The 23,775-nt window shown below is 44.4% G+C and overlaps 2 protein-coding genes across 11 annotated transcripts in view; both read left to right on the top strand.

The window, feature by feature from the left end:
- The window catches only part of relch (RAB11 binding and LisH domain, coiled-coil and HEAT repeat containing), a 40,220-nt gene extending 30,906 nt beyond the window's left edge, over nt 1–9,314 (top strand). For 8 of the 10 annotated variants that reach the window (XM_031584343.2, XM_031584342.2, XM_031584338.1 and 5 more), the window contains 8 exons: nt 203–302; nt 1,535–1,617; nt 2,813–2,876; nt 3,103–3,241; nt 3,612–3,728; nt 5,808–5,896; nt 6,715–6,785; nt 8,655–9,314. In XM_031584343.2, the coding sequence (XP_031440203.1) occupies nt 203–302; nt 1,535–1,617; nt 2,813–2,876; nt 3,103–3,241; nt 3,612–3,728; nt 5,808–5,896; nt 6,715–6,785; nt 8,655–8,775 (784 nt within the window). In that variant the 3' untranslated portion in view covers nt 8,776–9,314. Of the gene's footprint in view, nt 1–202; nt 303–1,534; nt 1,618–2,370; nt 2,454–2,812; nt 2,877–3,102; nt 3,242–3,611; nt 3,729–5,807; nt 5,897–6,714; nt 6,786–8,654 lie in introns of all 10 variants that reach the window. The other 2 variants (XM_031584341.2, XM_031584345.1) reach the window with 1 other exon arrangement.
- Nucleotides 9,315–11,874: 2,560 nt separating this feature from the next.
- tnfrsf11a (tumor necrosis factor receptor superfamily, member 11a, NFKB activator) lies at nt 11,875–23,478 on the top strand. The gene is made up of 10 exons (XM_031584288.2): nt 11,875–12,643; nt 16,181–16,253; nt 17,622–17,747; nt 17,958–18,104; nt 18,445–18,529; nt 18,913–18,989; nt 19,256–19,363; nt 19,525–19,574; nt 19,710–20,589; nt 21,976–23,478. The coding sequence occupies exons 1-10, from the start codon at nt 12,569–12,571 to the stop codon at nt 22,257–22,259; spliced, it is 1,905 nt and encodes a 634-aa protein (XP_031440148.1). The 5' UTR covers nt 11,875–12,568; the 3' UTR covers nt 22,260–23,478.
- The last annotated feature ends 297 nt before the right edge of the window (nt 23,479–23,775 follow it).

Here is a 23,775-nt window from a genome sequence, read left to right as displayed (position 1 = left end):
TTCTTTACTGTACAACATCACAAAATATATCGCCAAAAATGCATCTGTTAGCAAGGTAGCTAGCTTTCATCAATGCCAGCTCTGCTATTTTTTGATGCTTGCAAGGCAAGTCTATTGGCTTTTAGCATGCTGGAATGGTTGACCATAGCTCTGCCTAGAGACACAATGCAGGATTTGTGACCCAGATCTGCTCTCCTTTCAGGGCTAACCCGGCCTACCATGAGCTTCTGCTGACGGTGTTGTGGTACGGGGTGGTGCACACCTCTGCCCTGGTGCGCTGCACAGCTGCCCGCATGTTCGAGGTGAGTTCTCCTGCTATTAGCGTGCTAGCTTAAGGCACAGGATAGTATGGGGCAGAGTGCATGTTAGCATTAGCAATATCAGCGTCTGCTTAATTTGATGTTGTTTAGTGCAGTGTCCTCCTGTGATGTTGACGGCAGCTCAGAGCCACATTGGTTCCAGGACTAGCTGTTGTCTAGGCCTCTATTTCTACACGTAGTCAGTTACTCTATGCCTCTGTGGAAGTATCCTGCTGGTTACATTATTACTGTTACATGTGGTCGAGCTCAGGGAGACTCAGGGGGATATTCAAGACCAGTGTACTCTGCAGGTTGTCTCCAGTGGTTAGCCTCTCTAGTCTCTGATGCGTTATTTCACTTAGTCACTGAAGTCATCCACTCATGTGGTTTTTCCCTCATTTGAGAGGCCTGCCGAGCACACTGTCCATTGGGAATTGCCTGAGTCACAGTGTAAAAACAATGCAACTGTTAAAAATGTAAAAGTTATGTGCTGAGTGAATAACAAATCTATTTTCTAGAATTGGTATAAAATGAAAATGTGGGAATGCAAGAAAGGCGCCCTAAGAAATGTTCCTTGTAGACATTGTTTAGTACATTCTACTGTGTTCTTAAACAATACCATGATCCTGTTGCCCCCAACCCCCCCACCCATCCCCACACCTCATGTAGTTTACAGCATCTGGCTTGTGTTTGCACCCCAGCACGCTTGCTGCTGTCATTGAGATGATACAATTGCCCCCTCATTCCATCTCCCATCCCTTTAAAAGTAGAAAAGAGGAAGGTGACATACCGCCCCCCCCCCCCCCCCCCCCACACACACACACACACATACACGCACATTGTCATCTCATCATATCAGCTGTAGCTTAGTTTATGTATTTGCCTGTATTTGTTTTGGTCGTCTGTTTTAATAATTTTTTTTCGGTGAGTTGGCTGTCTCTTAGTTGGCTTCTGTATGTTGACAAACGTGTGCGTGTGTATGTATGTATGTATCTATGTATGTATGTGTGTGTGTGCGTGTATGTGTCTGGCACTGTGGTTATTTTTGTCACGGTTTGTTACTTTCTGTCTTTCTTTTTGTTCCTTTCTGTATTTTTTTCTGTTTGCCCCTCTACCCTCTCCTCTTTCCTCTTCTTTCTTCTCTCTCTCTCTCTCTCTCTCTCTCTCTCTGACACTGTGCTCGCTCTATTCCATGCATCCTGTGTGACATCACCTCTGCCCCCCCGACCAATCAGCTGTTGGTGAAGGGGGTGAATGAGACACTAGTAGCTCAGAGGGTGGTGCCAGCCCTGATCACTCTCTCCAGTGATCCCGAAATGTAAGTCCCTACTGCCTGCCTCAGTCGCTGGGGGGGGCCTCCCGCCTTGCCTTGCCTTGCCTTGCCCTCCCGGGAACATGACAGATGTCTGATTTGTGAGCCATATGCAAATCTCCCTGTGGACATAGGCGTGAACCAAATGCTTCACCCTGACATGACCCTCAAAAGCGCTAATGTTATGTAACAGTTTTATCTAATCTCAAAGTGCAGAGGTAGAAGTGAACTGTAAATTTAAATGTAGAAATTGATGCACATTTAAAGCAACCGATATGTATGTTTCATACTCATGTATGGAAAATGTATAGAAATATATATAATAGTGCTTATTTTCAATTTTGTGAGATTGCATTTTTGTGGATGAAGCCAAGGCACGGCGGAATGCACCCCCCCTTTTTGTTTTTCATTTTGTTTGTTTGTTTTTGTTTGTGTGACACACATGCTTAGTGTACTAACATCCTTTCCATCCGTCCAGTCTTCACTAACTCCACCTCGCTTTTGAGCGGCTGCATTCGTTTTTTTTTTTTTTTTTTTAGTCTGTCCGTCAGGCTCCTAGCATGCTCGGCTGCGACCTTTGACCTCTTAATTGGCACATTGCCCCTCACTCCCCTCATCCCCTCCAGCCCCCCCCCCCCCCCCCTCCCCTCGCCCCCAACACCACCCCACCCCACCCCCCCAGGTTGTGGGCCCTCTGTGTTTTTGGTTTTGTTTTTCTTTTCACCCACCTGTCTCTCCTGTGCATCTGCCTGGTTGCAGCTGATTCTCCGAGGCATGAGTGAAGCCTTAATTGACAAGCGAGTAGCTCCGGCCCTTATAACCTTGTGCAGTGGTCCTGAATTGTGAGTTATTGCAAGATGATATAAGTTTTGTTTTTTTTTAATTATTTTTTTTTTTAAACTTAAACAAAACACAAGTCCTTTTTCCTTCCTTTTCTTTCTTGTGCTTTTTTTCCCCACATGTATGTTTGCTTTTCTTCCCCCATCATTTGACTTAAATCATTTTTCATACTGACATGGCAATTATCATCTAACATTTTTAACCGTTCTTGCTTACCATACAAGCCATTTGACATGATTGGTGATCAGTGTAATCAGTGCTTGTGGTGATTTTGTCATGATTCGTAATGCATGATTTATAAAACATGAGTAAGACCCCCACCCTGAAGTACACATGCAGCTTAACCCATGTCTGTCTGTAGCTCTGTGAGGATATCAACCATCCCAGCATTTGGTACCATTATGGAGACGGTCACGCAAAAAGAGGTATTTTGATACTACATCTCTATGTATACCTTTATCTCTATAGATATGTTTCTTATGACACTTTTTACTGTGATTGTATTTACTGCTGTGAAGTGAGAACTGAAAGTTTGGAACAAAAATTCTGCAGAATTGAACCCATTGCCACTGCCACTAGTGACCAGTACATGTGAACTCTGAAGTCTAGTGTCTCACTGGTACCCGTAAAATACACCTGTTTTTGTCACAGCTGCTGGAGAGGGTTAAGATGCAATTGGCTTCCTTCCTTGAAGACCCACAGTATCAAGATCAGCACTCTTTGCACATGGAGATCATCAAAACCTTCGGGAGGGTCGGTCCCAACGCCGAGCCGCGGTTCAGGGATGAGTGTAGGTGTCTCCGAACCTGTCGTGCCCATTTGGACATTTCTGCTGAGTCACTGTACTGTAGTATTGTTACTTGTTTTCTAAATGGGCCCCATTCAGAATTAAACTGCTTCTTTTTTTTTTTTTTTCTTAAGTTTCTGTAAGTTGTTAAACAACAGAAATGAAATATAGAGCGTTGTTTCCATGGAAACCTCTCTCTGTTCAGTTTTATGAGTGGACACATGTCTCTGTGCATTATTTCCCCAACCGTCTGTGTTTTGGGGTTTGTTTCTGTCTTCTCCAAGAGCCAGGGTTGTGGGAAGCTGTTCCTAACCCCCCCCCCCCCCCCCCCCCCCCCCCCCCCCCCCCCCCCCTGCTGTGTTCTTTTTTGCAGTCGTTCTTCCACATTTGCACAAGCTGGCTCTGGCCAACAACGTGCAGACGGCCGAAAACAAGCGGATCGACATCGCCACGCAGCTCTTCGAAGCCTACAGTGCCCTGTCCTGCTGTTGTATCCTTTCCCCATCAGTGGTACATCACTGGAGGCAGATGATGACTCTTAACTGTAGTATGACTTGTCTTGTCTGTCAGCACCTTCTGTGAGGCGTTAAGCGCCATGCTAGTTCTAACATGGTCCGTCTGGATCTTGATCGGCTTGCGAAATACAGCACAAGGATTGTGATGAGTGAAAAATTACCGCACACACTCCGCCCCCCACCCACCCCCCCCCGCCCCCTCTCTCTGTCTCTCTCTCACACACACACACACACACACACACACACACACACACACACACACACACACACTCACACTCACACTCACACTCACACTCACACTCACACTCACACTCACACACTCACACTCACACACACGCATACACCACACCTTCTATTCGATCTTTATCATTACCCACATAAAAGGGAGGAAAAATCATGTAAGCCATGAACACACAGAATAGTTCCAGTGAGAAGTGTTCCTGACCTAAACGACTTTTCCATTGTTTACTCTGAATCTCGCACAGATGTACGTCGTGTGACGCCCTCTGTGGCTTATGGCAGAGTGTTAGAGGGGCTGTTTTCCTTTTTTCTGTAGTGCTCTGCTCGTATGAAATGACAGCATGCGGAGCAGAGAGCGTGAGCGTGAGGGTGAGGGTGATGTGGGCCCTTCCTATCCTATGGGTGTCTGACTTTTTCAGCTCCATTCAAGTATTGGCACCCGCAGCTGACATTTCCCCCAGGCATCTGCACTTTTTCTGGTTTTCCTTCCTCAGAGAGTGAAGTCTTTTTTTTTTACATTCTCTCACCCTCTTGGTCTGTCTCTCTCACCCTCTCTCTCTCTCTCTCTCTCTCTCGCTCTCTCTCTCTCTCTCTCTCTCTCTCTCTCTCTCTCTCTCTCTCACCCTCTTGGTCTGTCTCTCTCTCTCTCTCTCTCTCTCTCTCTCTCTCTCTCTCTCACCCTCTTGGTCTGTCTCTCTCTCTCTCTCTCTCTCTCTCTCTCTGTCTTTCTGATTGTTTCTCTTTGTCTCTCCCCCTTTCTCTGGCCCTATCTTTCCCTCCTTTTTCTCTCTCTCATATACTCCCTCTATCCCTCTCCCTCTCCCTTCTTCCCATTCTCTCTCTCTCACTCGTCCTCTCTCTTTCTCTCCCTTTCGCTCCCTCTCTCTCTCTCTTTTTCTTTCTCTTTTTGTCCGTGTTTGCATATCCCACTTGGCAGTAAAAGAAAGAAAATAAACCTCATCCATTTCTGTACACCAAATTGCAGGGTGGATGGCAGAATGCACTGCGCTAACCGCTCTGTGATGTTGTCGGGGTAATGAGGGAGAGCCTCGTCCGGCCCCGCTGGTTAGAGTTCCCAGCACACATGCCTGAGTGGGCGACTCTACAGGGCTCTCTCGTTCATTCGCTCGCTTGCTCGTTCGCTCTCTCGCGTTCGTTCGTTCGTTCGCTCGATCGTTCGTTGCCTCCCTTGTTCAGCCCCCGCCGAGGCTCTGCACGCTCTCCCTGCTCTCCCTGACCCGCAACCTCAGCCAACCAGCGGGAGGACGAGCAGCCAGCTGGGCGAGGTCAGACTCAAGTTTCTATTTTTTTTCTTGTTTTTTTTAACTGCTGCCTGCTCCGAAGCTGGGCACAGCAGCAGCGGTGGCGGAGACCCCCCAGAATGTTTTATTAGACCCTCTGCCTGCCTGTCGGAGGTTTCAAATGGGGCTGTGACATCATCAAAGATGGCCACTGTCTGCTGCGGACCTGAGGCAAAGGCCTTGGCTCTGCTCTTTTTTTTTTTTTGTGCTGTGGAAACATACATGATTATTTTGGAGCAGTTACCTTTTTGGTCCTTTTACAACATTTAAGTCCTCTAACAACTTGTATGCAGTCTCACGGGTGCAAACAAAGCCTTTATCCAGCCTTCAATGAAATGTTTGCAAAAGTTCACAACATACTTTCAATCGTAGTCATACCTGCTTACTGTTAGGCATATTAACCGTATGCATACCAAGACATAGTTTGAGGCTGAGTCGTTGTGGCCAGTGTGAACCTTCTTGACATGTTCCCAGTGTGTTTGCTTAGCCTTTCCCTGACTCTGGCGCCCCCAGTCATTTCAGAGGACCTGATGGTGAATCACTTCCTTCCTGGTCTGAGGTGCTTGAGAGCTGATATGGAGCATTTTTCCCCGGAACATGAGGTGGGTCTCGACCAAACGGTGATCTGATGCTTAAGTTCCTCAAGTTCATGAACTTTCACCCACAGTGAAAGAAGCTTAGCTATTTTAGAGGGTGTCCACACGACAATGGTGAGTTTTTGCGAAAATGGAGAAGTCTTTTTGCATTTTGGCCTTGCGTCCACAGGACAACGGCGTCTTACGACATCACAGCCCCAACTTCATCCGATCACCTTTCATCCTCTGTGAGGCTTCTGGCTGAGCTTCACCCTCCAAAGCCTTCACCTCATCCTCAGTGGCAATGAATAGATAATCTGTTTTTGATTGTCAGACGCATCATGGTTGTCAGCCAACTTGTTCTAGGAGGACGCTGATGCCATGGCGTCTTGAGAGCTCGTCCGCGTCCACGTGGTAACGCAAAAAAACAGGGAAAGCGAATCTTTTTGAAAACGCAAAGGAAAAACATTGTTTTACAAAACACTCCGTTGTCGTGTGGACGACATCTTGGTCACAGTTTAACTTGCATATGCGGTGCAGTTATTACTGTCAGTTACTGTAAATAATTGTGCTGTTCTTAGGATTATTATATGGTTGTGTCCCGTAACTACCACTTGCTGTAAATAAAACCTCATTCATATTTCATGAGTGTGTTTTAAAAAAAAAAAAAAAAAAAGAAAGATAAACCTCTCCATGCCAGCTAATGATCAGCTGATGTATGCTCCTAACCACATGCTCTGCACGGAAAGTCTTCCAGGGGAGACGCGAGAGGCGGAACTGCACTTCCCAGCAGAGGTCTTATTTTGATCCACTTTGCTTTTTGTGCATCTGTCCTTCTCTCGCAGGTTATTCTGAGCTCAATGATTAAAGAGTGCGAGCTGAAGGTGGAAAACAAGGGTGTCGGTGAGGCGCAAGGGTGAGAACCACTTTTTCCTCACATCCACCCTCATATCTCTCTCTCTATCTGTCTATCCATTTATCTCTCTATCTCTACACACCTCTACATTGTTCCCCCGCATCACTAAATGTTAGTCCTGTACCACCACACAGAACAGGTCGTCAGCCCCCCCCTTCAGTCAGGAGTACTGATCTGTGGTTAATCATCCCATTAACATTACAACAGCAAAACAAGTCATCTGGAAAGCCAGGGCCCATTTTAAAACCTGTGAGCCTGAACAATGAGGGAGAGCACCTCCCCTCCTAACTGGCACCTGACTAGCGCTTAACTTGCACTTCAGCAGTTACATTCCTGCACTTCTTTTTCCTCTTTTCTAGGTTGTTGTTTTTCTAATTCTCATGTAAAGTAGTACTTATTGTTACACCATGCTTTTTTATTGCTCTTAGCTTGACTGTTCTCTCCCTTGTACGTCGCTTTGGACAAAAGCGTCTGCTAAATGACTAAATGTAAATGTAATGTAAATGAGGGACACTGTGACTGAGGAGCTGAATGTTGCTACATGACTGCAGGGTGAGCGGCGCTTCCCAGGCGGCGGTGTAGGCCACTGGCTCAGCCACATGTCATTATGGCCGACCAGTGCCATTCGTGCTCTGTTCGCTACTCCAGGGAAGGGCCGCTTCACATTAACGGTTTTACGTAAAAACCCGCGACAGCCGTCCGCGTCTGCACATCTGTGGCAGTGTCTAGAAAAGCAAAAAAAAAAAAAAATCACACTGTTCTTTGAGTCTGTTAGCGTTAGCTCTCGGATGTTGCCTTACACCTAAGCAATTTCTGAAGAAATGTGTCCACGCTTTGTGGTTGTCTCTCAGAACCAGACGGAGTGTGTTGAAATAGTGTGTTTTAAAGTGACCATTCGGGCTCAATATTTCAGCAATGTGACAAACACACATACCCGGAAGCTGTATACTTCACACATTTCTGTCACCCTTCCGTGTCTCATAGCATATGTGTAACATCATCTCGAGTGTGGCTTTCTGATGCCATATCCCCCCCATATTGCGAACACGTGTAGCTTTCTGATTAACTTCCCAAACTTAAATGGGGTCTTTGATCACGTACAACCAGTCACTGCTCTTCTTACAGTTCATAGACATGGAAGTTCGCTTTCCGTGGTTTTCCGCCCAGGATCTGGTGCACGTTTCATGATGTGCGGGTCCATCATTAGAATTTGCAGTCGGTTTGATCCAACCTGTCAGCAGACACTGTAATTATGCTGTTGATGTGCTCTAGCTGGAGGAGAGTATCTGTCGACTTCCCAGAGCTTTTCTCCAAGAAGCGGTTGAAACGGCTTTCGGCCTGTTTTTATTTTTTCATGAATAAAAACCAAAAACTGCTTGTTCTCATACACATACAGTGTGCCATACAGCTCTGCAGTTTTCTCAGTCCGTGCTTTGCTACGGTCTTACACCCCTGGTTTCATGTGAGGTGAACTGAGTCTGTGAACCTTCCTGTGGGTATTTTCTTTGCAGTGCCACCATTTTAACGCTCGGTGTTGTGGGACCTCAAACACAATAAGGGGTTTGGGTTTTTACAACATGGTGGATGCGCAGCATAAACATTCTGTGGCAAGCAGAAAGTACCCTAGCGCAGTCTGTATCAGCATTTCTATAGAGATAATAGCCTTGGGAAGCACTGACGCAGCCACCAGAGCGGGAACAACGTGGCAATTATGCTTTTCAAAATCGAGTCTGAAAATTGTGACTGATTTTGGGGCAAATACTCGTTCCTTTTAGTTTGGATAAGCTTGATTTACTGCAGGGTGAAAGGATAAGAGCTTCCTGTACTTATGGTTGTCTTTAATTGTTCTCTCTCTCTCTCTCTCTCTAGCTCGATGTCGATCGCAGCTAGTCTCGTCGGAGAAGATGCCAAGACAAAGTTTCTGAGCAAGATGGGCCAGCTGACCACCTCGGGCGCCATGCTGGCCAACGTTTTCCAGAGAAAAAAATGAGCTGCTTTTTCGGGGGTGATCTTCCCATGATCCATCTCTGTCTGGGGACCCTCTACTTGAAGTCAATCGTCTGCCTTTATTTTGTTCGTCTGTCTCGATTTTGATAGGCTGTATTTTATATCTTTATTTATGTCGCATAACTTTATTCCAACCTCCAAAGATTTGCACTTCACTTTTATTTTTATTTTCTTCATTTTATCTTCTTCTAAATGAAGTCTTATAAAACCATCACTACTGCTGTTTTCGCTTTTTTTTTTTTTTTTTTTTTTTTTTTTGTTGTTTTGAGAATGTAAAGAGACAAAATATTCCTGATTCCCTCCTTGTGTGGTCTTTTCTCTGTGTCGCAGTGTTTCCTGGATGTTTTTGTTTTAGTTTTTTTTTAAAGCGGGTGTCTTTGTTTGGGTATCTTTTCTTTAATTTTTGGATATGCTCTAACAGTAAATATCTGTATTATACACTGAAGAAAGAGAACGGTACAGCTATTATGTACATTTGAAAATTGGTGTCATCTAATAATTAAAAAATGAGAAACACTTGTAGAATGGCTTTAAGTTGTTTTTTTTGTGTCTTCTCACATTGTGTACATTACTTCTGTTTTAATGCCAACAGATGTGAGAACCTTTCAACATATAGATAGATAGAATAGATAGAAAAGCCTTTATTGTCATTGTATTTATACAACGAAATTTTGAGTGCTTCTCCTGTTGGTGTGACGAGGGACAACATATAACACAACAACAACATATAACATAACAATACTACAACTATCCAAAAACAGTAGGAACAGCCCCCCAAAAAATATATATATATATACATTAAGAGTAGAACAAAGTGCGGTGGCATAGACCAAAGTACTTCAATAAATACATCAATTAATACAGCTTTGTTTATGCACATGTGTAAGGTGACCGAGATGGTATGTGACTTGTAGTCAATAAAGTGCTTAGTGTTTAGTGCATGTCGGTATTTAGAGTTCTGATGGCTGTCGGGAAAACCCTTTTGTTGTAGATAGAAATCTACAACTAGATTGTAGATAGAAATGACCTGGCACCTGTTAGTTTGATAACTGCACGACTTTTCACCAACTTACTGGTCCCCATCTCCAAGGTGTGTGTGTGTGTGTGTGTGTGTGTGTGTGTGTGTGTGTGTGTTGACTTAAAGTTCCAGCAGGTGCTAAAGCAGTAAACCTGAGCCTTTGGCAAATACACAAAAACATCAGGCATTTCAGTTAAAACATCAAAGGACTACACTGTTTTTAAGAGATGATGTCCAAAGTTCAGAGGACGAGAAGTGATTAAGGAATCGCAATCACAATGACTTCTTTGTGGCGAAAGGCTAATATTTTAATTAGCCCATTGTGAGAAATACCCGCCATGTCAATTATTGACATGGTCACCACCCTTCAACAAGAACAAAATTTGCATGCCGAGATTAAACTTTAACCATTAGCACTGATAGTCATCCAGATGTCTAGTTGTGGGACGTGTGATTTCATTTCACTCTGTGTGAGTGAACACGCAATGAAACGATCAGATTGGCCTGCAATTGAGAGGTTTGCCTGCAGTGAGGTACCAAAGGCTCAGTTTCCTCCGGCTCTGCTGGTTGAGACCAGATTTCACTGGCTCTAGAAGGGCCCTAAGGATGAATTACAGGTTTCTCGAGACTTGTGTGTTTGGCGTGTACATCGTGATATGCAGTTGTTTTTTTTGCACGTGGACTGAGAATGTCGTCAATAGGGATGTCTTAGTCATAAGAGAGGCCTTAAGAGCTCTGTGAGTCAGAAAATGAGGATTATTTCCAATGCAAGCAGGAGAAGGAGAGGGTGCCCGAAGCCACCAGATCTGATGGGCCCTCCATGTTTTTATTTCTTCTTTTTTTTTCTTTACAGTCGGACGTCAATATTGAGAGTACAAACAGGAACTGGAAACCCTTTGAGGGCTGTCCAATGTGTGGCTGCTTTGAAGGCAAGCTATGAACCACTCGCCCGAGAGAGAAAAAAAAAGAATCCTCTTACCCTATTTTACCTCCCCATAACGTGTTCAGCACATCCCATCAAAGCAAAAGGGTCAGAGAGCACATGCCTCATGGTGGACCTCTTGCTGAACCACACTCGTCTTCCCCGGGACGCAAAGTATGCCAATCTGACTATGCACATCGAGACTATGTACACGGTACGCCAGTGCTGTTGGGCACTGTACCACTGATGAAACCTCCATTGGTTTGGCTTCTGAAATAGCGGAACAACAGTCCCAATGCATTCTACCCACTCTTTGTTTCTTTAAGTGATATTGAAGTGTTCTTTGATGGCGATTTTAAGTTCATGAATTGAATGAGCCACGTGATAAACATCGAGCCGCTGAGCTCTGTCCAAAAGCAGTCGCCAATCGGAGGCGTTTGTTATCACCATGACCACCACCACTAATAGCTGCATCATGGAACCACAACTATAAGGCCACTGGTTGTCTTTGCTATCAGATTTCGATGGAAAGTGAAATGTGCATCACGGACAGAATCCAATGATGTCAAAAGCAGAATCTTCCACTTGTTTCTGATGTTTTGGAAACTGTCTGACAGCCATATCTGCAAACCACTTTTCAAACCATTTTGCACAGTGGCTCCAGGAAGTAGGCTAGTCTGTGAGAAAAACAGGAGCCAACTCGTATTTTTTATTTTTTTTTTGCTTCTTGACCTCCACCGTGGTGTTGCACGGTGCACCCGAGAATAGAGTAAAGACTCCCACTCCTCCCAAATACCGTAAATGACGGTTATTCAAAACAAGAAGTATAGCCTGGAGTATCTTTACACGGATGGGGTGGGTGGCGGCAGAGAGGAAAGGACTGGCAGACTACCAGGTGCTGCTTTACCTGTTAAAACGGAGCACGCTGCGACACGCCCACCTAGAAGACAGATGCTTAGTGAGCCAAAAAAGAGATGTCAGTTGAGAGAGATAAGAACTGTTTGAAAATGAGGTGCAATCTTAAAATATCGCTACACGTGTTGCCTGGCATGTTCCTCCCTTGCCATATAGCCTTACCTTCCGTTTAAAACTTCCAAGCAATATTCACGATGAACAATATTTTTTATATATTCCTTCTTGTTTAACGTTGAATATTTTCCTTTGTTTGTTTGTATTTCTGTTTTTCTTTCCTAAACACCTTTGGCAAAAATGCTTCATATACAATTAAGAGCATTTTAAAACAGGCTATATAACCTGATAGTTATTTGAGGTTAGAAATGAGCAGTCTGTTATTGCAAGCAATTGCATGTCTGTGGTAAGATGAGAGCACGGCACAGTATTGCTACACATCCTGAATTGGAATAAATAAATAATTTAAGGCACAATGATTTTCATTTATCCCCCACCCTATTCCAAAAATAACACAATCTTAAGAGACAATTCTTTATTAATAGGCTCATAAAAATGCCAACACAAATCAAAATATGTCATGAAAGCACACCTGGAAATCAGTAATTTCTTGAATGAGCTGTGAGCACTTTCCTTTTTTTTCTTAGCTAATGTTTAAAAGAAATGGGCGGAGCGTGCAGAAGTTCTAGCCAGATTACTACAGCGTCGTGGGACACACAGATTCACTCCATAACGCGTGGGTGAGTGTTTATCACGGGGCCTGACGCTCGAGAATGCTATACGCTGCAGAGACTGAACACCGGGTCGGCTCTAAAAGAAAACCTCTCCTCAAATACGTGTCGCTGAACTGGACCATAAAATAACGGGGACTCTTGTTGCCATCGGCAAAGGTCATATAGACCACGTTTCATCTTTGAAGGGATCATCATGAGGGTGACGTTTACAACCAGCTGGATTTTTCAAGGCTGGATCAAGAACATTATAGTGATTCTCTGCATACAAGTAAGTTTAAACATGTTCCGGTTGCTAAGTAATGACATACTTGTTTGAGCTCTTCTGTTTCGGCGCTTACACTGTGAATGCCACGAATGACAAAGGGAATAATAACAACATTTCAATAATTGCATTGTTTAATTAGCCAATAGTCAGAGGTGCATTCGACATATATAAACGTAGCAGACTGTTACACACGCATTTTAAAGCGAGTGTACATGTAAATGTGTTTACCCTTAATACTGACTGGAAACAGTTGTGCAGTTGTGCTTGGTCTTCGTCCAGTGGCCCCCACTCATATTAACCACAGCGCCTTCAACTGCTTTCCCCCCTCGGCTCCCAGACTTAGTGGCTTTGTGGGAATGGATCTATTACCCTCTCCCCTAGTTTCATCTCATTTTAGGAATGATTATATAATGCAGTTTTTTTTGTACACCAGTTTCTGAACCTTTTTTTGCATTGTACTGCACAGAAAGCCAAAGAATAACTAGAACATGTTCTGGGACTGAAAGCTGAAGTCGGTGGTTTTTATTGTTTTATACTTGGTCTCCGTGTCTGTTGTGTGGGTTCACTGAGTAACGGTGCTCTCACAGTCCCTCAGCCATGTGGTATTGTCCATTGCAAACAGATGACAGCATTTAGTCGCTCTGGAAGTAAACCTCAAAGTGGCAATGGCTTTGCAAGAATGGTCTGTAGTGACAACACAACACTTCAGTAACACTCTCAAAGGCCCAGGAGAACAGATCACATGAGGAAATGTAACTGGGCATGTACAACTTCAGAAAAGGACGGGTGCGGGGGATGGACAGATTTCATTCATTCAGTCAGCAATTTATTCACTCATTTATTCATTTGTTTAATCTTCCCGGCATTAGTCAGAGTTCCCTCTAAGCTACACCTCATCATGCGGGCGCACTTCCCGAAGGTAAAGTGCAAACATTTCCCAAAATTCAGTTCCCAAAGTTGTCAGAGCACCACACCACACCACACCACAGCTACCACCGTGCTGCCGTTGGGAAACCAGGTTCAGAGCCGGAGCGATCAAGGTGTGGCATCACTCTGCGTGTCACAACCTGCACTAAGTCAGGCTGGGGTTCCATTGAAAAACGGACATATTTGATTAAATATCCTGCTTTCCCAGGTCTATCAGGTGGTACAGGAATCCTTGGTATAAATGTCTTTTGTTCATTTTGTTGATACAAACGTAATGTGCAGTGCGGGTCGAAAGTTCAAGGAACCTGTCCCTTATTTATGCCTGACAGTTTTCTAAGGTCATGCAACTCTGGGTTATGTGGGCTTTTTATATATAGTTTATGTTTGTGCACTGACATTACTATATGTTTTGAAAGAACCATAACAGCACAGTACAGTTGTCAGGAGTCTTTAAATAACAGCCTACAGAGGAATGCCATCTAGCGTGGCCGTTATGCAAATATGGTGGTCCCTGGAAGACAGTCTGATGGATTTCACAGTTATGCCTCCAAGACATGCTGTGTTTAAAGGCCATCTCTTCAGTTCAGACTTATTAACAATGACTGTTTTTCGCTTCTAATTAGCCTTTTCATGATGATCTGTTATTCCTTTACGGATCTCCTGTAACTCAAATAGAAGAAACTGACATCAAAGCGGTTGAATTCCATGGAGTTCCTATCCCACACAAACAAAATGGACAAACAAAATCTTCACTTTGCTTTAGGTCAATTTGGAGAAAAGTGCATTTTCATATGAGACAGTGTAACCACACTACATTCTGTGTTGTGAAGACACTGTAACTCAAATAGAAGAAACCGATGTCAAGAGGTTGAATTCCATGGTTCATATCCCGCACAAACAAAATGGACATCCTCAATTTGCTTTAGGTGACTTTGGACAAAAGTGAATTTTTAAATGAGACAGTGTTACCAGACTACACTCTGTATTGTGAAGCATGGACTACTCAAAGGGGTTTGGTGTTTTGCTTGTATTTTGGTCCCATTTTCTAACATATAATTAGCTAGGGTGTCACTGACCAACGGCATATATATACATATATATATATATATATACAGTCAGAGAAAAAATATTTTGAGAAGCTTGAATAAGCTCCGATGAACAGATATACCGTGGAAAAATACTTTCTGGGTAAACACACATTCCTCTGGACTACATTTAGCTCTGTTTACTTTCTGATTTACCACAACTTAATAAATGCTTAGCGCCATATTAATGTCCTGCGCCCATAGCCGTGCAGCACCTTCTAAAATACCCCGTCCTGACTAGCCCTCTGATGAAGCAGGTTAGCAGTGCATTGGTGTAAGGCCTCTCATTAGTGGTAGACTTGTGGTGTCATCACATGTCACAGAATAATATACATCCAAGAAAATAATCAAATATAATTACATCCAGTCAGCAATTTGGAATGCACAGCCATCAATGGCCTTCCTCCATTTTTTTGTTATCTTATTTAGAAAATGGAAACATGCATGTTATGTTCTCTGTCTGATGACTTATGTATTGCACTGTTTATGTTTGTTGATGTTTAATACGGGAAACGGCTTTGTGACTACAATGAGATATCAATAGATCCCCCTTCAAATTGTGTCTAGCAAGGACATTTTTATCCTGTGACCAAATCATGTGGTGAACTCCACAGGCCTTTTCCATAGAAGCTTTGTGGGACAGGAAGTACAGGTGCCCAGGGACAGTATATAGACAGGAAGTACAGGTTTCCACTGACAGTAGATAGACAGGAAGTACAGGTGCCCAGTGAATAGTATATAGACAGGAAGTACAGGTGCCCAGGGACAGTATATAGACAGGAAGGAGCAGTTCAATGGATTTGTCATTCATGAAAACATTTGAACCCGCTTTCTTTATACCACCAGCATGTGCGCCAAGGGCACATAAAACATGTCTTCACCATGGATTTCTTTCATTGTGCCTTAACATGATTCTGTAATTATGTTTAAATCTCCGCTGGTCGTTATGGACATTTACGATGTGTTACACTGCACACATCAGAGCATTATATTAAAGGGTTTGTTTCTTTCTAGTAAAAACTCCAACACAATGGAACACCATGGTAGTGATTCAACAGCTCTCCACGGACCCTCCTAACGACACACTGAGAAAAGATAGAACTTTGTTAGGGCACTGCGTAACTTTGAACTGCTTTAATGACAGCAGGATTGCAAATCTGCAGTAATTGCCAAGATTTTGTGTTGGAGAAAAGAAGAGAGCGCCTGCCATGCTGCTAAAACCATGGAATGTCTTTGTGGTATCTGAAGGGATGTGGGTGTTTTTCCCCCCAAAAAACAACTCTATAAGTTGAGCAATAGTGCGTAGTCCCTCCCCATGCTTTTCCCTGGGATAGTCGCCCTCTCGGACATGACGGAGCAGTTCAAAAAGGAAAAGTCTATATGGAAATATTATTTTAAGATGTTTATTGTGTCTGTTGTATCAATTATTCAATCAATCAATCAATCAATCCGTCAATTAATCAATCAAAACAAGCCTAACTGACCAAAGAGTAAAAGTGTCCACTCATTAGCCTTTGCTTTGTTTCAGGTTGTCTACTCCAAACCCTGTAAGCCAAACCAGGTCCTGAGAGACAGGAAGTGCTGCAGCAAATGTGAACCAGGTATGCAGCCTGATGGGTGTCATCACTACATAACCTATATCTATTTATTTACAACGGGGGGGGGACTATGTCAACCCCACACCTGTGCCAACAAACAATCATAATACAGACAGTACCCACAGTAACCCAAGTAACCTGCATCCTGGGCACCTGCTTGGCCGATTTAGGCCCAAATACCGGCACCGTTCTAGGCCCAAGCTAGGCCTCACACTATATACAGACACTAGGCACGAAACTAGGTACAACCCAAGGCCCCAAAACAAAACACATAAACTAGGCACACAGACAAGGCAAAAAAGACACAACACAAAAACAGTGGAACAAAACAAAGCTAACAGTGTCCACACATCAAGACACGTACTGCCTTTCACCTCACACAGGTAAGCAGGGAAAGCAGTACACCTGTTTCTCCCAAAGTTCTTTCGCCATGCTGTCCTCTCTCGAAAAGTCTCTCCCCATGGTTGACTGAGGCACCCTTTACATAGGGCAGCCACTTGGGCTAAATTGGACCCCACCATTGACGTGGGGGAGCACGGAACCAACCATTACGGGGGGGAGTCAAAGTGTCTTAACCTACTAGTTATTCACCTGATGGGTGTCATCACTACATAACCTACAAGTGCTATAACTACATAACCGACTAGTTAAAACAAGCTGATTCCCGCCAACATTAGCGAGCAGTATGAATGAGCAAATGATGCTTTGTATTGGGCTTGGCTTGACACTTAAGGTGCCAAAGGGTATAACCATCACCATCACCATCACCTGTGGGATGAGAATGTTAACGCGACCTAGAAATGCACGTCAGATCTCCCAACTGGATTTGCTGGAGGGGAATGATTTTGTCCAATGGGTTATCGTGTGACGATATAAAACATATTTCCAGGCGTCCCTTGAAAAAAAAAGGGAAGGATGTCTGTCAGTGGGATGGGACTATGTGCACACACTCACGTGTTGTGAAAGCGCTGACGACCTCCGACCTCAAATCCCATTCAGATGGGAAATGGTTCCACCTTGGGCCATATTTAGTCTCCCTGTGTGTGCGTCAGTGGGTCACTGGGTTTGCAGACTGCTGGAGGCTGGTCAGTCATGTGTTTGCAGTATGGAAATAATAAAGCATGTGCCAAAATGAGTGACAATGAAAAACGAATCCTCCACACACGCTCTTAGGCTAGTCATTTAAAATGCAGTCCCAAGTGTAGCAAAGTCGCTGTGAATGTAAAGACACAACCATCTTGGTCCATTCCATTTTGATTGCACACGGTATGTGTGAGTACTGATTGGACTGTTGAGTTTTTTTCTCCATACAATGGCTTCAATGCATGTTGTTTTTGCACTCACCTACCTACTTCTTGTGTTCCAACGCAGGGACGTACGTGTTTGCTCACTGCACCAGCAGCTCAGACACAATATGTCGGCCTTGTGGGAAGAACGAGTACCAGCCGGACTGGAACAATGACACCAAGTGTAATCCCCAGAGGTTCTGCGATACTGGTCAGTGATGTCTCTACTGCACCTTAAAAAGCCTAACAGAATAATGGTTATTCATTGAATTCATTGCTACCGTATTGGTAACTCACCCAAAGTATCCTAATCACCTGCATCCTTCTCGTAATAATGAAAGTGTACTTCTAAGCAGACTTCCATCCCAAGTGACTTGTTCCTCCTGCAATGCCTGATGATCTCTCTCTCTTTCTGCTTTAGTCAAAGGGTTCAGTCAGGACCGTCCACAGAACCCAAAGGCAGCGGTGCCGTGTCCCTGCATGAAAGGCTTCCAGTGCTCACCCACCAACTGTGAGTTCTGCGAACCCATCCCTCCTTGTCTACCTGGACAGGGATTCACTATGGATGGTAAGGAGTCCCACGTGGAATGCTATGCTCACGCATCAATAGACAGCAATGTCCTCTGAAACGTTAGCTACCATGGGCCATTACAAACAGCCATCAAACCATCTGCAGACAATCTGTTATGAATCAGTGATTTAAATGGGTTGGAGTTAGAGTCAGGTAATAGTCTAGGTTAGTTATCAGTCTTGTAACAGGTAGTTGTAAGGTAGTTTGTTGACTTAGTTGACTACTATGTCAGATGTGTATTGAATACCTCCTAAACTGCTCATGGTATGGAGGGGTTTATCCGTTTCTCCTCAGCAGATTGATTGAAGATGCGTGTTATTATGTTTTGCATGTTCAGAATCAGGGCAAGGTTCCTGTAAGGCATGTCCTGAGGGGTTCTTCTCTGACAACCACTCCACTGATCCCTGCAAGCCGTGGGTGAGGTAAGTGCTTGGTCTGGATGCTCATACTTTCACATGAAACACTCCTCTCAAACAGTACCCTCTTACTTAAACCACATCAAGAGCCGTTTGTCACACAAACAAGGAATTAGGTCCCCAAATCCCAGTACCTAATGATGAAAATTATTTGTCCTTTGTCATTCACGGGTCAAAGGAATATGCTGTTATAAACAGGCCTCCACAGATTTCACCACACTGTGGTGTTATGACTAATTCCTGGACCACTTCCCCTGGAAAGAGCATTTTTTTTTCTGTTGCCAGTCGTATTTGTGGTTAGCGTCCACGAAGAGAAGCTGGGCTGATTAAAATAGCAGAGACGAAGTGATTGAAAAATAACAAATCCATGTTCTGTTGTTGTCCACCAGTTGTAAAGACTCTGGGAAGACCGAAGTGAAGCCTGGGAACTCCAAAAGCAATGCTGCGTGTGGACCAACAGCACTCGGTATGTGACTATTGCATCATGTTGTGACTCACCAGTTTATTTGAAAAAAAAAATAAAATCTGAGTGACTTTCTCAGGATTTCTGGGATTATGTAAAATGTAAAATGTGTATACATTGTAAGTCGCACATATGTAAGTCGCTTTGGATAAAAGCGTCTGCTAAATGACTAAATGTAAATGTAAATGTAAATTATGGGTTGCTCAGATCAGATTGGAGTTGGTTGTCAATAAAGAAATTGAGCCAAATGTGTGTTTACATTATTCCAGTGTCCTCCACGTCATGGGTTGTGGTGGCTGTTTTGTCTGTCATCATGGTTGTGTCACTGGTCATCCTCACGCTATTTTGCTACAAGGATAAGATGAAACTACTCTCCGGTAATCCTTTAAATAAACTCTTACTTTCATTGGAATTTTACTTTAACTGTTTGAATATGAATTGATCTTTAATGCCTCTAAATCATGACTTAGAATATGTCATGTCATTACCACAAAGTTATTACTGACATTAATAATATATTATCCAATATTTCCTTTAGTGAATGTAAGATCTTGTGTTCAAAACCTGAAAAGGAGCAGGATACAACAGGTGAGAACTCTACACTATTAACGTATTTGTACAACCACATTTCTACCATAAATGATCATCCTCTTTCATCTTTATTCAGCTTTCCTCAATCAGTCATTATTCAAATCAATCAATTACATTTTTTGCCCACATCAGGAGACTCTGGCACCTCCCTACAACGGCCCTCAACACTGCACCTATGAGATCACCCGCCTGCTTCGCCCTGACGAGTCTCTCACCCTGTGCCCCAGCACCATCCTGGCCATGGAGGGAGGTGTGGAGGACGCCTCGGCCACATCCGACTCCCTGAGCCCAGCAGCGGTGGAGGGCTCATCTGGCACCCTGAGCGAGGACGGTGCAGAGGTGGAGGGCGCCACGTTGCCACTGTCGGGCAGCTCCAGCTCCAGCTCCAGCTCCAGCTCCAGCTCCTGCAGCTGCATGATCTCCATGAAGGAGCCGGTGGAACTAGGCGAGAACGAGGACTGCAGTCAGGTGGTGGCCGCCAGCATGGCGGGCGTCTGCTCCTGTGGGAGCGGAGAGCGAGAGGACCGTGACGGGGAAAGGGAGAGGGAGAGGGATGGCGGGTCAGGCAGAGACAAAGTGGTGGAGAGTGCAGCAGGAGTAGGAGGAGGAGGTTTAGTTGGAGGAAGAGAAGGAGGAGGCCCAGAGGAGTCCCCCCTCTGTCAGAACTGCTGCCCTGAGGAGGGCCTGCTGGGCTGCGCGGACTGCACCGAGCTCCGGGCCTCCCAGGACCTCTACTTGGACTACAGCAGCCTGCCGGAGAAGGAGCCCATGTCCGAGGCCAGGTGCTCAGGAGACTCCAGCCACGCGGGCCCCCAGGGCACCATGGGACCTCTGGACCGGCTCAACGAGCCCCGCTGCTGTAGCATCGAGTCCACCACGGCGCCGGCTCTGTCATCGGTCAGCGCCAACGACCAGGGCATTTCCCTCAGCTGCAGCGCCGAGCTTAAGCTATCCGACCCGGACGTGGACGCCGAGTACCAGGCCCACTGCTCGGAAACCGCTCTGACCTCAGGTGGGCAGCAGCCTCTTGGTTGCAGTGTAATTCAATGCCAGGCTTTGGCATGTCTCACATTAAGTTCAATAGGAAAAAAACATGTTTCTGACGACAGTCTGGGCCTGCTAGACCAAACAGCACCACAATGAACGCATTCATTTACGAGACGAGTGTCTGCAACTGTGCTGGGGACTGGGTAAAGGAGTAAGGGGAGGGAGGGGGTGCCTCATCTGAAATTTGAGGGATTTACAAAAAAACACATTTGCGAGATGCCAGGCAGAGGAACACGTGTTTACCGTGAATTATTATTCCAGAAGCGTCTTTAAATGAGCCCTGCCCTAATTGAAAAAGGATGTGCCGTTTGAGTAACAGCGCCTTGTAAACTCCACAGCAGGGCCTCGTTCAAGTCTCTGTGTTTTTTTCATATAACAGATGGGCTAACGAGCCCGTAAACACCCATTTCCCATAACCTTTACTAATACCTCCGCTGCAGCTTTCCGGGTAGTGTTCAGACCACGGTAGATTCATTGATAGATGGAATGTTGAACTCAAGTCCCAAATGTCCTCAACATGCAATGCACTCAATACACTTTTCCACATCGGAAAAGACAGAAAAAAAAGTGATATTCTGGTAAACTTCAATTCCAGTAAACTTGGAAATAAAAACAGCTGGAAATAAAAACAGCTATTCTTTGCCAGTAGGGATGGTGTGTGTGTGTGTGTGACGTAGTAAATCATCGCCAGGGTGACTAACTGAGGCATGAAATCTGACTCATGGCCTGTCTGCCGGTGAGCGGAGGGATCTCTCTCTCTCGCTCTCTGCCTCCCTCTCTTTTTGTACACCCACTGAGGGAAGTAAGTATGGTTGATGTTGAAACTTTAGCAGAAGGAAACGATTGGGCTCTTTTCCTTAATGGACGTCGTAAATAACTTCAGCTGACTCTGCGTTAGTGTCTCTCTCTTTCCATTTTTGCAGACTAAAGCTGGTGGTTTACCTTTGGTCTAATTTGACATCAATCGGATATGAAAGAGCTGTGTTGTTGCTGGACGGCGGTGCACAGGAAGTCCTCACAAGACCCTTGTGTGCTTACCCGGCGGTTTTAGCGGGCCTTTTCAAAGTTATCTGTACTCCTGGGTGTTATTGATTCCACATGCAAAACATCGTTTGGTGCATGTTAGTTATGTGGCAGTAGTTGGACTCAGAACAATACACTGGAAAATTAGAGTATCTTGTCCAATCCGACAATCCAATGCAACATACAGTGAACATTTCCCCGGTATATTTGAAGTAGTCTCTAGCATGTGTACTTATCTTACTATGTAATATGCTTACTAGCATACTGATGCTTTCTCCACAACAACTGCTTAATCTGATACCATTTCAAACTGGTCGCTGTTCGACAGGTCAGGTGACTGGGAACAACAACACCACCTTCATCTCCAGCGGGCAGGTGATGAACTTCAGCGGCGAGGTCATCGTCGTCTACGTCAGCCAGACTTCTCAGGGTGGCGGCGGGGCCGAGACGAGCGAGCCGTTCAGCTGCCCGGTCCAGGAGGAGTCCAACGACGGGTCCAACATCCGGAGTGCCCCCAAGACGCCGCCGGCCACCGGCGCACCAGGTGTACTGCAGGACAGCAACGTACCTGTGCAGGAGATGGCTCGCAGGTGGCCAAAGGCAGTCAAATGAACAAAGAGGTGGAGGCTTGGACGTTCTGGCCACCAGGTCCAGGATCAGAGCTGATCTCCTTTCCTGCTCTAAGGACCTCCTTCACGAACTGTTGAAGCGCTGTTGAAGTGCTTTTGTTGTGTATAAGATAAAATGCTATGCATTTGTTGAACGTGTATTGTACATAGCTTTTGATTCCTACACATCAGCATCAGTGTTGCTTTATGTTGCAGATGCAGATGTTGGTTATTATTTCTTGGTTGTAAAACTAGTTGCTTCTTCAAACATCTCGTTGACAGCTTTGTCAGATGATGCATGACTCAGACAACACTGAAAGCACACACACACACACACACACACACAGAAACGAAGAGTTGCCCCCTTTAAGAATGAAAGTACAGTCGCCAGAACAAAAGCACATTGTCTCCCTGCTTCGCCCTGTAGGCTCTCCAGACTCTTTGTCTTGCCTTGGTCTTGGTCAGGCCTTTCAGAACGAAAAGAGGAACAAGCACACACACACACACACACACACACCATCCCGTGGAGGATCCTGGTAGTTTGAAGTGTGTTAATGTAACAGTATGACTGAAGTATGCAGATTTTTTTTTTTTTTTTTTTACTGTACTTTTTGAAGTAAGTTGGTAGCAGTTAATATGTGCATCACATCCTTCAATCAGCCCAGTGCCTTGTTAAGCTGTTTTATGACTCTTTGACTTGTTCTCTCATTTTAAATGGTGGCGTTGCAGCTACTGACCGAAGGGAATTTGGTAACACAAATTAATTATGTGAGTGTTCGTCAGGCTTTATGTTGTGAATGCTCTAGTTTGAGCATTTATAACTTACTGAATGATCAGAATTACAATCATGGAAGTCTTCCATCACAAGAGTATAAGGCCTTCAGCATAAATTCACTTAATGCTTTACCATACATGTCTTACCAAGTGATAACTTCACAGACACCAATGCCTTTTTATAAACTGGAGAAATATGTATTGAAATGCATTATGAAACTTTTGACCATAAAGATTCATTCTCCAACATTTAATGAGTTTTGCTGGAAATTGTGAACATTCATGTTCATGAATGAAGGTTTATGTCTTGCATAATAAGGCATTGTGAATGTGTTATAAATTCAACGCATTATGGATAGATTTTTGGAAGTGAAGCATTACCATGACTTTTTTATAAGAGCATATTTGTTTGTACATTTATTCATGTTAACGAATTCAAATAAAACTATTTGAACAGTGAATACCCTGCATGTTTGGATCTTCTATACATATTATGAGTTACAACTTCCAGTCTTTTTCTATAAATGATGACTTTCTTTCCCTGTCTTACTGTAAGTCAATAAGAGTGTTTGTGTCTGTAATCAGCAGTGATTATCACAGGCCTCCGTAATTGAGAACACTGCAAAGCCTCAGACCATAGCCCAATGTCAACACAAACCTTTAATTACACCGGGTGATGGCTACCAGCTGTCAGCGAGGTCAGTGCAAATGAATGCAGAGAATATTGTGTTTTACCACACTCAAAT

Source organism: Clupea harengus, chromosome 17, assembly GCF_900700415.2.
Source record: "Clupea harengus chromosome 17, Ch_v2.0.2, whole genome shotgun sequence".
Taxonomy (NCBI): Eukaryota; Metazoa; Chordata; class Actinopteri; order Clupeiformes; family Clupeidae; genus Clupea; species Clupea harengus.
Note: the sequence above shows the minus strand (reverse complement) of the source record. Positions and strands in the feature narration are given on the sequence as shown.